The sequence below is a fragment of the Netta rufina genome (genome assembly GCF_964035555.1).
Source record: "Netta rufina genome assembly, chromosome: 6".
Taxonomy (NCBI): Eukaryota; Metazoa; Chordata; class Aves; order Anseriformes; family Anatidae; genus Netta; species Netta rufina.
This window is the reverse complement of record NC_140129.1, coordinates 11,884,095-11,902,663: the sequence shown is the minus strand read 5'-3', so window position 1 is coordinate 11,902,663 and position 18,569 is coordinate 11,884,095. Positions and strand designations below refer to the sequence as shown.

Here is an 18,569-nt window from a genome sequence, read left to right as displayed (position 1 = left end):
GTAATAGTTTGTAGGAAACATCTTTGGTGTTTATCCTGGCCTTGTAAATAGGTGTTTATCCTTGCCTTCACTCCCCTCACCTTTTACTGTATTTCCTTACTGATTTGTCTGCAGTAGGGTAGTTTTGCAGTGTGTTTGTCAGTGTATGTGAGCAGACTACTTCACTAAGTGAAACTGCCACGCTGCGAGGGAAGGCCCCAAACTGTGTTATTTGGGGGAGAAAAAAGAAAAGATTGTGCAAAGATAATTACCTTTAAGCAGAAATTGTATTTGGTATATGTCTGTGTAAATATTCGCAAAGAAATACGATTCACTGAAAACTAACAACACAATTATTTGCATAGCTCCCAAGTGTCAAACACAGAACCCAGTCACTGCAAAGGATAGCTGATGTACATGTATTTTTCCCCAAATACGTGTAGGTGGCACTGTTGCTCTGCAAATTAGCATCAGGATGCAGAAGATGACTTTCTAGTAGTTTCTCAGGCATCTTAAATTTGGGGTATTTGAAAGTGCTGGCTCCATGCAGTGTGGATTTTTTCTGGATCCTGATTTTTGCACCCCTCATCACTAAGCTCTCATTAAAGCTGCTGCAGCAAGCTTCCTCTGATTGCTCCTAGGCAGGGTGCTGGAGATGCTGCCTGCTTCCAAACCATTTGATTGCCTCGGTGTCATTTAGAATGGGAATTTGGGGAAGAAGAGCACTACTTTATTTTAATCCTCGCACGGGTTCATTTGTGAAAACAAATTGGACAGGAGTTTAATTAAATGAAGTTACTCTAGTAAAATAGAGTGTGGAAATCAATAAAACCACTGTTTTAACCTTGTTTATGTAGGAAAGCAAAAAACTAGAGGTGCCTTGGAGAATTCTTCCAGGAATAACAGAGCATCTCCAGGGAGGTAGAACCTGGGGAAGGGGTTGGAGAAGGAAGGAGATGTTTGTGTCCTGCTTGTTCCTGCTGCAACAAGAAACACAATAGCCGTGTGAGGGAAAGGGCTGTGTATGCATCATAACCAGAAAAGAGCTGAAACCTGTGAAAGAACTACTTGGCAGAGAAGTTATTTAATACTTGGTCAAACTCAGGATTGATGTTGCAGTCTTCTGGGCAGGATGTGGACTAACTAATCCATTTTCTTCTTTTCCTTCTTCCTTTCCCTTCAGTGTTCAGGACAAAAGCAGAGTGCTGGATTCTGTAGCTGTCCCTCACTTCGTTCCAGAAATCACAATTGGAGGCAATGAATATGATAAAATCTACTACGAATTTCGGTCGGTAAGTAATTCTGGAAGGGGAGCACTTGCAGAATAGCCAGACAACTGTCCCTGCAAAAGTGTTAGAGCACTCACAACTGTCCCGTGCACAGCCTGAGTGTTAATCTTGTGCACACAGATATGTATTTCTAAGAGTAAGTTCTGGATTTTGCCTAGATCCCCACCTTTTTTTTTTTTTTTTTTTGAAGTCCAGCTTCCAAATAAGAGGAATAATGAAGCAAATGGTTTGTTTCGTAAGCTGATTTTCTTTTTTGATCTTTAGATGTGGACTAAAGGATAAGTGGTTTTCATTTGTTTTTGTTTCTCCTGCCCTGATTAGTCTCTGACCTCTGAAATCTAAAATAATCCTTTGAGTCAAACAAGAAAATTGGAAACCCATGGCGACTTCTATAAAGAAGACTGCTTATAAAACCCTTGGGGAGGGGGTGTTTTTCTGAAGTAGGCTGAGGAGGTATGAACATTACATTGGTTCTCAAAACTGTTGTTGCTTTAAATAGCGTGTTTCTGTAAGCCGGCACACATCCAAAGCCTGTTGTGGCCCAGCACTCTCTTACACCTCATGCAGGCTCCCACACAATGATTTAATTAGCTGCTTGCCTTTCTGGTTCTGGAGACAATGGCTTCCAATTGACTTAGCACTTTGCCCTATTGGTTATTGTTGTTTAGCTGGCATGGGGTCCTGCCTCGCTAGGCAGTATTCTCCTGAGGCCCAGGTATTGTAAATCCTCGTTAGAGAAATTGTAGAATTGATGGCAATTACCACTGCTTGGACAAGCTGAAGTTGCAGGTGATGGTATGTTTCCAAGCTGTGTTGAAATCTTCTCTGCCACTGTGTTTTGTTGTTGTTTTCCAAGAAATCACTGAGGACAAAGGAAGGAATATCTGTATGAACCATTACAAGCCATGATTTGCATGGTCAGAATACTGTCATTTTTCTTGTCCTGGAGTATAGGGTCTCTTACTAGAGATGTAAGATAAATGTAAAGTTAAAATGTAAGATATGGTCTTGTGGACTCATTTAGAAACTTGAAGTATTTTCTTCGTAATGTTCACAGGGACTTTTGAACTGACTATTCAACATAATTTGTTCTTCCTCAGCTAAGTGTGCAGTGGAGAGGCTCTTAAGTTCATGCTGTTCTGCCTCATTTGAGATGTATTCGTTCCATCTTATAAAAGGGACTAAAGCTAAGGGTTAAAGCAGCAGAAAGCTTCTTAGTGCTCCTTGAGATCGTGTAATGTGTTTGAAAAACACCTTCCTGGTTCATCTGAGACAGTTACCAGAATTTTGTGCTTTTTGGTATTGCATTTTAAATGCAAAACTTCAGGCTTAGACTACGAATTTTTGGAGTCCTTCACTCCAAGAGACGTCTATGCGTGTGCAGCACACATTTCAGAATGATCTGCTGCATGACTTGTTGCCAGCATGCAACATCCATCTGTACTGACAGTGTCTTTCTTCCCGAAGATGATAGGCTTTTTTTTGGCTGAAATGTCACTTAGCAGTGGAGCTGGGAATTATTGAGGCTGCCTGACACACAGCTAGGTGTGACCTTGGAGCTGTGTGCTGGGGAGCAGGGGTACTACTTCTGAAAGCCTTTTTTTCTCTTTTTTTTTTTCCTCCAACTGTACAACAGCACACCCCTCTCTGTGTTGGCAAGAAATTGGGAATATCCTGCCTCCTCAGAAAGCTGGCTTCCAGGAAAAAAAATATGACTTTCCATACAGACATAGTGAAAGGATGCTTAGGAGAAGGTATATGTATACCTGGGAAGGAAAGCTTGGATCTTGGATTGCTCTGCTCCATGCCAGTTAGTTGACAGCAGGAGCTGAGCATTTTCAGTGCAAAAAAAAAAAAAAAAAAAATTGCCAAAATGAAATCTCCCATCTGCAGGCTTGCTTTTAGGCCCTGATTCAGGAAAGTACTATGGGAAGTGATAATGTCATTTGGAATAAGGAGGAATCATGCACGATCCACAGAGCATTCTGTTCAAGTCAGACAATACTATCCACGTTTTTTTTCTGGATGCTTAACCACTTGCAATCCCCCAGGCATGGGGCTCTTTAGGGATGGTGCACGATGGAAAAGATGTTGAGTTTTCCTACTTTGCCTGAGCTACTAGAAAGGCAAGCACAAAGCCAACCCCACCTGCTGGTTATGTTCTAAGAATTGAATCCTTTGTGTCGAGACTTCTGAAGATCTGCATTTTTCCTCCAACTTTGTTTAGCAAATGAAGGTGTGAATTTATTTGAAAGGCAGGGCTTGCGTTCAGAGGTACTGTAGGATGACAACAACCAGTGCACACAGAAAAGGAGGTGAACTTGTAGACCCACAAATCTTGGCTGTGGGTTTGCCTTCTCTGAGAGGGGATCTCAGGCCCTAACCCCTTGCCTTGCCCATGTCTATGTGCAGATGGTTGCAGCTCTGCTACCACGCTTAGATGTGAAGAGGGATAAAAATTTTGGGCTCACGTGACTTGCAAGTAAAGGCTTAATTATGGTATAATTACAGAACTTTAACTTTTCCTTGTGGGAAATGCGTGCTTTTAAAGTTAGCGTAATGATGTTTACCACATAAACACAATGATTTGTGTAGGGGATTTTTTTTTCCTCGGCAGTCCTATAACTAGTTATACATCCCTGATCATACAAATAGGCAACTAACTGCTGTGCTTTTCAGCGTTGCATGCACACAATTCATGCTGCCTAATAATGGTGGTTTTCGGGGATTTGCAAATTCCAGGCAGAAGCTGGGTTTTGTTCAAGATATTAATTAGTCACAAGCAACTGAGGAGGAGGAGGAAACGCTTTTCAGGGAGCAAGATTTTAGTACATTTGCCTTTGCTCGAAATCATGAGGTAGCTGCATACAGCTCTGAATACTATAAACTTGCTTTTTATGTATATCCTCTCCATTTCTTCTGTAAATGTTCTTTCCACGTGTGAGGAGGTGGCTTTCTGCCTCTCTCTTAGCATAAAGTCATCTGGCAGGGTTCAGCCGTTCTGTTCAGGCATTCATAAACTTCTAAAGATGCTTTTCTGGCAAGGGAAAAGTAACCTTTTAGTCAGGTTCTGTAGATCAGAGATAAGCGTGTTCATTCTTAAGTGAAGCAACATTATTTTAGGAACTGTCAGACTAGTAAAGACTTGACTACTCTTTTTTTTTTTTCTCCTTTAACAACTGCTGTATCTCTGTGCTTTCTTCCAACCATGCACAATCCCCACAGATAATGCTCCAGACTCCATGTGCGCCCTGTGAAGCTGGAGCACTTAGGCAGATGTGTTTGCAGAGAAGATGAAAACAAATGGTTCTGTTTAATGGAATCAGTGTACTTAAATAATGTACTTATGTACTTCACACTCCCGAATGATGTTGGCAAGTCCTGCCTAAGTCTCCTAGGGATGGTGAAAAAAGAATTCTTTTACGTGCATGTTCTTTTCTGTCTACATAAAAGTGCAGCTGTCTAAGATTCGTATTCAAGCCATCTTTACCTACTTCTTCACCTCCGAAAACAAAGCTGCAGGACTGTAAAATAATTTGTACCACCTTCCCGTTCATTGCAGGTTGTAGGGAAATAATCAGAATTTCTTTTGCACAAACCTTGTGTTTAAAAAGATAAATAAATAAGCAGATTGCTGCTCATCATGAGGTGTGCTAGAGTTCAGAGCCGAGGGTTTGTTGGTGTTCACTTGGCCATTAGAGTGGAGAATTCTTTTGCTATGAACAGGAAGGCTCGGTATTTAATACTTAGTCTCCTTTCTCGTGTCATCAGTTCTAACAAAAAGGATGTGTATTAGCCCACTTGCTCCAACCCTGGTTCCTGTAGCCTGTTTCCTCTGTCCAGCAGCTTGTCAGAATATCTTTAAGCAGAAGTATAAGAAATCCTGGAGGAAAAAAGGGCTATTTTCAATAGTAGGCTCTAAAACATGGCTTGCATCTTACAGTCTAGGATTTCTGATGGTATTTTTTTCATCCTTTCTTCAGGGGGTAAGAATGTGCAGTGGGAGTATCCCATCCTCTTTCTAGCTTGCTGGGATTCTTTAAGTATATGTGTGGGTGTGTATATTAAAGAAAATGAACAAATGCTTGGGCACAGAGATTTTCTTCCCACAAGACAGGCCTATGCACCTAGAAGTTCCTTTTGTAATAAAGCAAATCTCATATCAAAACGTTTTTTATCTTTTGTTAGCCCAACTGATACAATTGGAAGAAAGTCAGGGATGTGTACCTTACCCTTGAAGCAGACAGTTTGTGAAGAATTCTTTGAAGTATTCATTCTACACTCTTGAACTACCTTCAAAGACACTTTCTATCACAATATGAGTTCCAGCTCCAGTGAGTGGATGTGCCTGTGTGTACGGCTTTCTTAGATCGGTTTTAGTTGTCATCTTTCCATCTGAAGTCTCCTTTTGCTCTCATACTGAATTGGTAAACCCCCTGCTTCTCGTTCTTTACCCACGTACTACTTTTCCCTCACCATGCACTGGATGTTTGCTGATCCTGGACGCTGGCCGTCAATCCCTTCAACTTCCATCCCGTGATTCCTTTCCTTGATCATTCTTGGTCTCCTCCATACCAAATTTTGCAGTGTCCCTTTCTGTGGTGAGATAGACTTTGCACTCATGCCATGCTCACCACGTGAGGAGAGCAGAGACAGCAGTATTGATTCTTCCTCATCCATCCCATCCCTTACACATCTAACACTATTTGTCGTGTCAGCTCCATATTAAGCAAAGATGAAATGGATGGCTTGATTTTTTTTCTGTTTAACTCCTCAAGAAAGCAAATAAACACGTCACTGAAAGGTAGGAGAAGGCTCTTATTTATTTTTGCGTCCCTCTCCCTTGGTGGGATCTCCCTTTTGGAATAGGGAGATGCTTACTCTGAGGCAAAGAAAGCTAGAGCAAGTCAAAGACCTTGCTACTGCTGTCAGATGCAGTCTGGCTCCCTTGGGGGAGCCAGATGCAGGTTTGATGTGGCCCAAATTGCACGTGGGGTACAGGCTTGGTACATCTTGCCAGCTGTGGTCCCTGGTAAATGAGGGGCTAGCAGTCCCTTCAGCTTTTCTCTCCCCTGTAAGAATGCAGAGCACTGCTGGCTTGCACACCCAACAGCCTCTGTAAAGTACCCTGAACTACAAAAGAAATGCTTCAGCTTCCAGCATGTCAGTGTGGATGAACAACAGGGAGCGTTTGTGTCAAAAATAACGCGCTGAGCTTTCACGTGGCGGTAACTGGGTAGTAAACATCGTAGCCTTTGGCCTCAGACTTTAGACCAAATTGTTGCAGCAGTGACACTTTGCACATACACACGCACATGTATATAATCTCCTCTGTGTGGATAAACAGCACTTGGTCAAAGGGTGTTTTTTTTTTTTTTTTTTTTTTTTTTCTTCCCAGAAGCCTGTAGCTTTTCATGGTTCGGTTAGGTTACAAGAATTGTCTTCCATGGTGCCTTTGCAGAACTAAGGAGGTTAGGATATATATTTCTTTCCTCTCTGTGTTTGCAGTTATATCAAAGATGGCCACTATGGTAACAAAGTCTTCTGCTTTCTCTCTCCTGTCATTTTTTGCTTGTCTTGCCGAAGTTTTGGGTTTTTTTTTAGGATCAAGGACTCCCGTTCCATTTCTTATTTTTATGGAGATGTTTGACAGCTCTAATGCCCAGCCCTGTCTGCTCTTGGATCCAGGAAGGAATGAAAACAGACACACAATAAATTAGGAAAGGCTCAATTTGTTTTTTTGCTGCTTTATCTCTGCAAAAATATTTTTAGCTATTTCTAAAATAACAGTAAGATGTTGCCTAGCTGGGTATCTGTAAAACTGGAAGAACCTGAGGAATAACTAAAAACGAGGAATTACAACATTGTTTCTGAAGGTTGCCTGGGATGGGGTAGGAATAGGCTCACGATCTGCTTTTCTTCCCTTCTCCCTCCTCTCTCTGCTCTCACCAATCTTGTGTGCGCAGGGGGAGCGGGAGAGGTTTGAACAGCCTCTCTCTGCGTCAGAAAAGCATAGCTCCTCTGCCCTGCTTCCCTTCAAAGATAGCATGGGCAATTGGCAGGGAAATCCATCCCGAATGTGGAGGGGAGGAGGACGTGAGAGACCTTGGGAGTACGTCAGATCTGTCCTGTCGGCTGTGTCTGCATTGTTTTGGATGACAAACCACACTGTCCCGGGCGCTGGGTGCCTATGTAAATCAAGCAGACAGTAAAATCCTACTGGCATTAAAAGAATCCATTTCAAACTGACAGTCTGCCATTGAGCCCTATGAAAGAAAACACTGTTCTGTGGGAGCACATCCTCCTCTTCTAAAACCCTTCTGGGTCCCACACCACAATAGGAATGTGATCTACAAGGTAGACCTCTACTTCAGATGAAAAAGAAAGGCTTCGCTGGTGATTAAGCAGAAGGGAGAAAGAAGTTGCAGCTGAGCTGCTTCCACTCTTCTGCATCTCCTAGGAAACTTCTTTTTAAAAGACAAAAACCCTTCAGAGGACAGTTTCATCTCCGTACCTTATACTGAAGATTGTGCCTCTAGATCAGGAAACAGTTTTGGCACAGCTGTAAGGGTACTTTACTCACTCTCGTTCCTATCCCTGCATTGCTCCTCAGGGTAACATCTCCAGGGGTCTTAAACCGTGAAGTAGTGTGAATTTGAGATGTTGAACTGTGCAGGTGTGCTGGCATATTGGTTGGGACAGCATTGTGTGTGAACATCCTTTTTTCCTGATAGCATTTCTATGCTGAGAAGCACTTCAGAGCTTTTTAATGTAGAACCAGCATTTCTAAGAGCTGCTGTTACGTTGGGCAACGAAGGATGGTTTGGGTTGGAAGGGGACTTTAAGGATCATCTAACTCCAGCTAGAGTGCTACAGGGAGTGCTGTTGGAAGAAGTCTTTGATTTTTATCTGTCCAGTAAGGGTGAATCTGCAGTTAACATAACACTACCCGACTTGGATATGGGCACTTGGCTTTTTCCTGTGGTTGGTCTGCAGTCTGTAGTGGATATTCGGTGTTTCTAACATGTTCTTCCTGAAGAAAAAGCAAAGTAGACTTTATTCTGCCAGGGTGGCAAATAGTTGCTATAGCAAGTTGACACTGTGGAAAAAAGCTGCAACAAAATATTTAGCCATACCGTGTTGCTTATTTATTCTTGGCTGTCTTGCAAAAGCAAAGCTGGAGATATGCATTAGATTGTTTATGGTGTTTGTAGTTGTTCAAATTACAAATCACAGATTCCTTTCTACAGATCAGATTCCTGCTGATACTCAGCGATTTGGCTTAAAATAAAAATACTTCAGCTTTAAAGAAATAAGCTGTGTTCTCCTTACGGACATTTATTTTCCAAAAGATTTCTATTTCTCAACCAGACTACTCTGGTTGTTTTGTTTGTTTTACATTTTTTTTGTGTGTGTGGAATGCAGGAATGGTAGGACAACACTCATTGAACAATTTCAGTAAAAAATAGTTGGTTTAGCCTCAGTTCAGTAAAGTAAACTGAACCTCAGTTCAGTAAAGCTTTTGAGTGCTGTGTTACTTGAGCTATAGTGAATGCTAGTAGTTAATTCATAATTAAGAATTTTGTCCAAGAAAAGAATGTCAGGAGTTAAGCTGTAAATAATCACTTATCTCTGCCAGTCCTCTGGAATTCAAACTACACCTTTAATGTGTGTTCAGGGGCTTATTATCCTCATCCCTTTTTTGTCTTTTGCTCTGGGACATGGAAACAAAACATTTAAAAAGTGCATCACCGTATATGAATTCATAGGTTCTTAAATTCTCTTAACTTCAGCTGTGTGACAGTCCCTGGCAATAATCTTCTGGAAGTCAGGATTCCTACTGGAAAAAGCAGGAGTCTTCACCAGCAGCGATGATGGCAGGTGCTATTATTGTGCTTATTATAAACAGTCACTAAATGAAAAGGCTTGGATATTGATGAATGAGTGTATGCTTCGCAGCTTAATGACTCTGTTTTTAAGTGCTGTTTGATCAGTGCTGCTCAAAACATGCTATTTATAGATCTATTTTAGCTGCGAAGCCCAGCCATTAGTAGAAAGCAGCATGAAGAACAGAAGGAAAAAGAATGGTAATTTTTTTTCCCTTTCTCCTGGAATATTGAAAAAGAAGACATACTCTGAGCTGATGGATGTAGACCTTTCCAGGCTGTTAAAGCTCTCCAGAGCTCTACCTGTACATGTCTGGTTTGAAATTATTTTGAGGAGCTATGAAATGCAGCCACAGTGTATAGCAAACAGCTGGCTGAAGCTGTTTGTTGCTACTCTGCAGCATATACCGCTTTATAGGGCTTTCCATCATGTTTATAGTTTTGACAGACACTTCTGTGGCAGAGTTCTTAATTTAACTGATGAGATGATCTTGTTTTCGTCGTCTTACTGATGTTCTTTTAAAGTTGAGCAGTTCCATTCCTCTGAGCCGGCTCCTACCTTTGCTGGGTAAAACTTATTTCATTAGTTTCATTCTTCACGTGGCGGATTTTATAGCGCGCTTCTCGAGTTAATCCTCGCTGCCAGCTCTGAGTTCTGCGTGGTGCAACGCAGCAGACCAAGGCTTGATTCTCAGTCTCATCTGTTTCCATGGAGTGGAAAAATCCATTATTCAACAGTGACCCTGCAGGAGCCTGCATTTGCCTCCTGCTGCAGGGAGGCATGGGAGCTGTTGTGGCTGTCTGGAGGGATCTGTGCTGCTGCTCGCTTGACCAGTGCTGCTTGAGCTGTGAGCTCCTGAGGGCAGAGACCCAGTTCTGTGTTGCAAAGCCTGTGTCTAGATTGCTGCAGTGATAGCAGCAAGGCTTTTCTGACTTCTCATGGGAAAGGTGCTTCAGCTTTGTAATAGTCAACTGCTTTCTCTGACACGTGGTGTTGGGCAAACCTGTCGGTGTGCTCCGTAGGTCTGCACAGACCGATGCCAGTAAAGGGTTTGAAGGGATTTATCTGACCCCATGTGCTGTTACTCCTGCTTGCCCATGGAAATGTGTTGCTAATAACAATGCATATAATAAGACACGCTTATTAACACGACCATTAAGTTGTACCTTTTCTTCGACCCTACTCTAGTTTGATCTGAAGGTGAAGAGCATGGAACGGGTCTGTGAATGTGCCAGCCACTTGCAGGTGACACGGTCTTGCTGATTTTCATCCCAGTTCCAACTGGGAAACTTACTCTAAATGCAGAAGTCTCCTGGAAAATGCAAGTCTTGTCCAAACATTTGCCTGGTCTCCCACTGAGACTGCGTCTCAGTTTTTAGTGTCAGCAGTATCCTTCAGCAAGGGGGTTTTCAAGCCATTGGCTTTGTTTGTTGGCACGTGTATCTTGTGCTGGAAGAGGTAGTGAATATTCAGTCCCCCTGTGTTCTCCCAGCTACTGGCAAATTAAGTAGAGCTGAGTCCTCTCTCTCTTCTGGGCTGGACAGGTCACCTCTTCGGGCAGCAGCCTCGGTGCAGTCTGCTTGTCAGGAAGACAGGCTGGGAACCTCAGCTTGGCCAGAGCTGAGGCTGCAGTCTGGGGCACTGCTTTAAGCACTTGCTGCCACCAAAAGGAGCACAACCAGCTGCCTGCCCCGCATCCCTACATCTTCCTCCTACCACTTTTCTCTGCAGCTGTCTGGTGCGCGTCTGGCTGCCCGAGCTCCCTGAGTCACCGAAAATCACCCAGCCAAAAGGAGCGGGTTGCTTCTTGCTGGGCGAGGGAGGTGGCTGGGCTCGTGGGACGATCCAGCAAGCTGCAGAGCACGTTTGGATGAGAGATGAGATGTGGGACCTCTCCTCTCTGTTGGCATCAAGCTGTTCGGTCCATTCAACATCACCAACATCATCGCAGTGCTTTTTGTTCGGCTGTGTCAATGCAGGCTCCTCGTGCAGCTGAGCAGGCGCTTGTTCTGGCAGAAGGTGGGCCTTAAATAAATAAATAAATAAAAGTATTTTTTTACTACAGACAGCTCTGCCGAATGTGAGCTTTGAAGGGCCCTTTCTCAGGAAGTCATTCCTGTTACTCGCACCTGACTCTTAACAGTGTGCAGAATATAAACTCAGATGATTCTGCCTGCTAGGTAAAAACAGGACTATGTTTATGTGCCATTTCCCGGCTGTTTGGAAAGCTCACCAGCAATATATCCCGAAACTTGATTGCTTTTGCCAAGGCCTACTGTGAACGATGGAGGATGCATAAATACTTAAGAAATCGCTTTGATGTATTGCATGTCTTTAACCAAAGGCACATGGGGAATTTGTTTTGGACAATGAATCTGAAATCTGCTGGGACTGATACTGTGCCCTTTTAAGAGGGTAGAATTCCCCAGAAACGAAACTGTAAACTCCTGTATTTTCCCAGCGAGCTCCTGTTGCTTTAATAATCTTGTTATCTGGGAATCTCTTGAAGTATCAAAGGGCCAATTATGTGCTGCCCAGAGAGGACCAGAGAGAGCTGTTTTTGTGCTAGAATTAATAGATACAGGCTGGTCACAGCAGGTCTGATGTCCTCCCTAGCTCACCACTGCAAATTTGTAGGGCAGGGACAGTAATCATTTATTTCCATCTCACATCTCCTCGTTGCTCAGCAGGAGTAACTCTTAACAGGACAGCATGGTTTCTTCTGATGTTTAGACAAAGCATTAAAGACAAACTTTAAATGAAAAGCCCTGGAAACACTGATCAAGAATGACTTTAATAGCTTGCGACAGGGTGGGGTGGTGGATGTCTCATGAAGGAGGCAGAAGTCTCCTGTTAGCTTGATGCTTTATGGAAAGAAATGTCTTATCTTCTGACCTTCAAATACAAAAAAAAAAAAAAAATAATAAAAATACCCCCTCTTACTTCAAAACATCAGGCTTCTTCCTGGATGAAATAGCTGTTTTTGTGGCATGGTGATAGATTTCATCCAGACTTGGTCTTGCTTCTCTCCACAGGGGCAGTTCTCTCAAACAAGATACTTTCACAGGCTGTTTTGAAAGGAGAAGTCACTGGGACACATCGAGGTTCTGTGTGAAACCAGAGTTTGAGTGGAGTTGAGCAAATGTTTTTTGCTTAATTATTTGTAAAGATTGCCAGCTGATAGGATATTTTCTTAAAGGAAAGGCTTTATTGGAGCTTCTTTTGCTTTCTTCAGACTTTCTTGCAAAATGCATTTGCCTTTTCACAGTGGTTTGCTCTTTGATTCCAGAACTGTGTTGATGCTGGAAGTTGGCTTTTTGTCTTTTTCATTCCTAAAGATAGGAAGGGAGGTTCCGGAGCTAGGACCCAAACATTTGTGGCACTTTAGTTGGTGGTCAGTACTTTCTGAAGAGGACTGCTTTAACACCTGAGATGTAAATGCTGAAATGCATCATTTTCCTCTCTAGGATCACTCAGTTAAGAGTAATTTGCCAACACAGCTACTTTACGTATCGATCCTGTTGCTGGGAGGCTTTGTATCCTGTGGCTTAGTTATCTAACGGGTACAGAGCCTGCTTTATATTTATTCAGGCAGCAAGTGCACTAAAAAAATTTGTGGTGTTTTTGCAGCGCGAGTTGGTAAGAGACGATTTTGATGACAGCGTTGCTGGCACGCTTGTGCAGCCTTCCATCACGTGCGCGTGCTTTTGCTGACCTGGTGATGCAGCCTGCGCTCTCCCAGCCTGCAGAGAGCACGTACGCTGCCTAAGGAGGGTTGGCTATTTTTGCTGTACTGGCAGGCTCTCTCTTGCAGTCCCACATGCTGCTTCAGTAATCCCTTAAAATGGCTGCTGCTTCAACAGCCTCTCTCCTCGGATCCTTAAAGCTCCTCCAGCTTTCCTGTTCTATGTGATGTCCCTCTGCCAGTGCTCCAGTCCATCCAGCCTTTCCCTCCACAGCACATTTCTTGGTTTGCTGGGCTCAAGCTGTTTCCCGTGTCTCCTGAGACCAGTGAAACCAGCCATTACTCCTGACGTGCTGTCCGACAGAAAGGCTGCCTTGGAGGGTCCCCAGCCCGGAGCAATCTTGTGTATAGCGATGGGTAACACGCTGTTAAGAGCAGAGCAGCTAAGTGACGTTGTGCAGCCAGCACAGCATCTCCCTGAGCCCTGGTTTGGGAGCCACTGGTACAGAAAAGTCCATCAGATTAACCTGTGAGCTGCTTAGGCAGAGGTCAGCTCCCAGAAACGTGAGGGGTCAATGCAGAAGAGCTACAGCCTGAAAGGTTAGTGATGTTCAGAGGCTGAACATGTGAAGATTATTGCTTAGGTCCCACGGTACCTGTGAAATTTGGGGTAGGGGATCTGAGAAACTTCAGTTTTTCCATCAAGTAGTGGTTTCTGGCTTTGCTTATGAAGACAGGCAGATATTGCTTTCTGCTTTAATGAAGTTAAGTTCAGCTCTTGAAGGCTAAATATGCAATTTCATTTGAATGGTTTAATTTAATGTAGTAATTAACTCAGTATTTCATGCATGAAACTTCATCTATTTAATAATGTGTGCCTATTTTGGCATGAGATTCTTCTGGCTAATTCCATTCCTCTACTGCACACTGATTAGAGGGGTCATCTCTTACTAAAATGGGGATCAGCAGACAGGGGAAGAACTGGATGAATGCAGATGGAGCCATGCTGTTCTGTTGGTGGGATATTGGCCTAGTTTATACGTATATATATACCATTAACATCGTGTTTTTGTGGGTCCCCCCTTACCAGCTGTACAGCTCTATTTTTTTCTAAAGGCATGAATTTTTCTACAAGTGCTATCTTCATTTTGCAAAGAATTACAGATTATAGATTGTGCTTTTGCAGGTAACGTAAGTCACCTTACTGAAACTTTTAGATTCTCTATAAACAACGAAAAGAAAAATGTTTCTGACTAAACTTTCTGCTTTCTCTAGCTTCCCGGTCGCTATTTTAGTAAAGGCTACAACGCTGATGTTGGTGACAAGTGGATCTGGCTGAAATGAAATCTGCCTCACTTGGGAGCCCTAACAGTGATCAACCACAGAACTTGAATGAAGAAGAAGCTGAGTTCAGTGTGCCTGCTCTGCATTAATTCTGTGTAGCACAAAGAAAATGCTGGGTAAATCATCTTCCAGCCACAGCATGAGAGAATAGACTCCCAGAAGGCAAATCATTTTATCCTGGTTTGTTCTTCCCTGATGAATTTGGGATGCGTTGTCTTTGAATGTTTAATAGTCCGTGTGTAATAGAAAGGTGATCTGGTATTACAGGGGGCAGACTTAAGATCAATGCTGAACTTTTTCTTCATCAAGACTGTGGCATGTTGTTATACAGGCTTATTGTTGTTTTGCTGAATCAAGACGAATTAAACCTGTATCCTCCTGGTTCTCACAAAGTTAATTTGTTGCTCTGTCACGCATGGTGTTTTATTAGTTTCATTAGGAGGGTGCACCTGCTTGAAAAAATAACACTCACGTTGTGTTCTGAAAGCTCCTTACTGGACATCAGCATTAAAACAAGTGAGCATAAAGAGAAGTTTGAGAGAAGGAAATAAGCGTTCTCAGTTTGAACAACAAAATATCTGTTTAAAAGTAAAACAAAATCGAAATTGCCAGCAGTTGTACTCATAACTTCTTCCTTTGGACGGAAACCGTAGGTCAAACTGTTTGTTGGGTATAAAAGACAAAAGTAATTATTATTTTTGTAAGTCCCTGAAAATCCAAGTTGGTTCTTTTTAAAGAAATGATTCATTTGGTATTAGTTAGTCACACAAATGAGGCACCTTGGCATTGGTTCAAGCATTGCTGTCCAGATTTAGTCTGCAGTAATTCTGCATTTCCAGCAAGGGGCTAAGTACTTTAGTCATTGAATAAAAGTGCTGCCAGGCATTCCAGTTCTCAGGGCAATGCCTTTGAAATAAGCAACCAAGTCTAGCCCATGCCCCTTCCTCCATCAAAACTAGTGTGAAGAGACTCCTTTAATAAGGGCCTTGGGGGCCCAGTTAGATACTGAAATAAATGAACAGTGGGATAGAAATGTGGCTCTTCTCACTGATCTCTCAGCTCTGCTTCCATGTTCTGTGGCTTTGGTCACAGTGCCAGTTGCAAAAGGGCTGACTGCTGTGCCACCCTGTGCTAATGCAGCTGGTGGATTCACAGAAAGAAGCAAGTATTAGGATGTCAGAGCAGTGCTATGCCTCGGGCTTGTGTGAAACACAGCAGACCCCCGGTGTCCTCAGTCTTCTGAGGTTTTCTGTTCTTGGGGCCTGGTCAGCAGAAGGAGCTGCTCGGCGTTGTCCTGCCACCACTGGGTTGTGCGCTTGTTTGCTACCTCCTGAGTCTCCCAAGGGAGCTTGTAAGGGGTTGTGCCTTGGCACCCTTGGGCAAATGCATCTGGCTGAAATGAAATCTGCCTCACCTGAGTCTGTGCATTTTCATCTTTTAGAGGCTGGTTAGCAGGACGGTGGACCTATGTGTGTTCCAGCAAGGCCCTGTGCTTCATTAATCCACACCTCTCCCAGGAAGGCGTAGTGGCCTCGTGCCTGAGGACCTGCCAGCGTGAGCCACCAGTGCCTGCTCCTGTGGAACGAGACCCCGAGCAAGCAGTGTGTTAGCTTCTCCTTACCTTTTCAGAGCACCACCCCACAGCAGTCAGTAACGAGCGTGGAGATGAAAAGAACATCTGCTGGGGCCTTGGGTTCCCTTTGGAGTAGTCCGGCTTTGTTTTTACAGGTGTCCTCCATCCCAGCATTGCTCTGTTTTCCAGGTGTTGTAATTCACTTGGCAGTGTGCACGCAACCCCGTGTCAGATCTCTGAGAGAGGCGTTTTGTGCTGCATGTGGAGTGCTGGCACAGCTGCCGTGTTTAACCTTGCCATGGCGGGGCACGGTGCGGTGCAAAGGGGTTTAATTCCAGTGTTGGCTTGTGCGGCAAGCAGCGTGTGGTATGACCAAATGCGTGTTGGGCATAGTTTTTAATCCAGGTTTTAACTCTTCTTTGAAAGTAAAACTGTTTATAAACTAAACCTGTGAAGGAAATAACTTTCTCTTCCCTTGCTGTGGGAAGGAGTGTTAGCTGCGTGTTTCTCTTCCCTCCTTCCCACTCCAACACCTCAGGGGAAAAAAAAATCTTTTAGCAAACCAGCTGTAAAGTTTTGGGCTTTTGAAGACTATTCTATGCCAGTTAAATAATTCTATCTCCGGTTCTGTATTAAAATGGAAAAGATAAAATGGCTCAAGTCCTCTTCACACTCCTGCGTAGGTGCATATGTGGTAACGCAGTCTGCGCTGTTATCCTGAGTTCCCATTGCCTCTATCCATGCATGGGGAAGTTTGCCTCTTGCCTGTTACGTCCCATACTTGATTCTGCCTGCTTTAAGAAGGCAGATTCAGTAGAGATGGTGCTGATTCTTCGTTTATAACCATCTGCTCCTTTTTATGGGCAGAGCCGCTGCTTTTCCTAATGTCCAGGACCATCCCGCAGTCGCACGACTGACTCCCCTTGGGTTCGCCATCCGCTTGCACAAGAGGGGTGGAAAGAAAGAGAGAGAAGGGAGGTGAGAACAGGTCCTGCCACCAAAACAAAGGCTTGACGCCCTGCAGCCTTGGACGAGGTGGTGATGCTGCCTCTCAGCCTGGGGAACCGGCGATTTCGTGCCAACACCTGTCCCGCTCCAACAGCTTGGCTTACCGCATTTCAGATTTGCTCTCTTAACCACCCCCCTCTGGCTGTTGCTGTGGTTGGCTGCGGAGTGCTGGTGCTTTCCCAACACGTCCATTAATAGCTTCCTTGTCAGCTGGGGACAGACGGAGCTGCCCCGGCTGCGACAAGGTCAGCCTCTGCGCTGAAGGGACCTGCGTGCGCCCCGGACCTCAGCCTGACCTATTGATTCCTCACCTGCCCCTACCCACGGTGTATTCTTCAGCAGTGACATTTGGCCCAGAGCTACAATTAGAGATCCAGTGAGTTCCTCCTCCTTCCCCTTCCTCCTCCAAGGTGTAGCTTTCATGTTTTAATCGCAGTGAGGTTTGGATGTTAACCACGCGGCTTGAGTTCTGCGAAGGGAAGGAGTCGCTGCTGAAATGGAACTGAAGACGCGCGGTGCTGTGCCCCCACCACAGACAGAAACTGAAATGAATCCCTTCTGTTGAAGAGCTTGCTGAGCAAGTGTAATTTAGATGCACAACAAATTCCAGCTGGCTTTGAATGTTGTTTACAAAAGACTGGGCAAAATGAATCATTTGTGCGGAAGTTAATGGAAGCAACTGGAGCAAAGGAGAGGTGGGAGAGCACCCCGTCGCTGGACAGGCTGCTCCCCAGAAACCTGTGTGCTCAGGCGTAGTGCAAGCATTTTTGAAGAGCCTCAAAAAGCCGTCTATGTTAAAGGAGGCCTTGGAGGAGAAAATGAGGCCTAAAGATTGATAAAAGGGGCTGTCTGTTGACTTGTACATCATCTTGGGTGAGCTTCTTGAGGGTGCGTGGCCCCAGGAGCTCCCAAATCTGAGCCCTTCTGATGCTGTTGCTTCCTGCAGCCCTTCTCAGCTTGTCCACCTGTGAAGCGAGTGGTTTTATTAAACTCTGCCTGAAAGATGGGATTGGGTTTAGCTCTGCAGCCCCAGCTTGTCCCGTGGGGAGCAGGCACCGTGCCTTCCTCCTGCAGTGATGAGCAAACTTTCTCGGGCCGTGGCCACCCAGGAGAGCTCTGTGCTCCAGTTTTGGTGTCATGGGTTAGAGATACCTATCGTGCTGGAGAGAGGAGCTCAGGCGCCGTACTAGAGAGCTTTTCTGAGAAAGGGAAACTATTTCCCCTCGCAGTCATTCGGTGAGACGCACTTAATTTGATCTGACCCTTTTAACCCTGATAAGAGGGCAGCATTCTTCACATAGCTGCTGATCAGATAGCGTCATCGGGGGAGCACTGCAGGCGGCGGGATGGCATGAAACCTGCCAGCTCTGCTTCAGTTCCCAGCTTTAAGTTTTATTTGCCAAATACATATTCACAGCGAGATCAAAACAGAAGTGTTGCCTGCCGGTGCTGTGTAATTCCTCTGCAGCTGCTGGAGCCCAGCCTAGCGGCTTCTATCTGATGGGACCACTCCCGACTGTTTGATTCCTGCTTGCTGGCGTTCTCCACCCTCCCCTACAACAGCTCCAGGTACAAGTGATACCCAGACCTCGAGTGCTTGAGAAAACTTTGTCTCAATTAGCCCGGTGGGTGCCCGGCGTCTTCAAAGATGCCTGGGCTTCCCAACCCGTGGCACCCGCTGCGGTTCCCCCTGGGAGAGGCAGACACCACGCCTCATTCCTCCACCTGCTCGCGGATCCGCATGGCCTGGAGACACGGTCCCAGACAGCGGAGCTGCACGGGGGGAGCTCAACGAGGGCACTGA

The 18,569-nt window shown here is 44.5% G+C and overlaps 1 protein-coding gene across 1 annotated transcript in view; it reads left to right on the top strand.

Moving 5' to 3' along the window:
• Positions 1-14,581, top strand: part of NDUFA10 (NADH:ubiquinone oxidoreductase subunit A10) — a 38,705-nt gene extending 24,124 nt beyond the window's left edge. Inside the window, exons 9-10 of the mRNA XM_084289032.1 lie at positions 1,163-1,271; positions 14,116-14,581. Of these exons, the coding sequence (XP_084145158.1) occupies positions 1,163-1,271; positions 14,116-14,184 (178 nt within the window). The 3' untranslated portion in view covers positions 14,185-14,581. The remainder of the gene's footprint in view (positions 1-1,162; positions 1,272-14,115) is intronic.
• Positions 14,582-18,569: the final 3,988 nt, after the last annotated feature.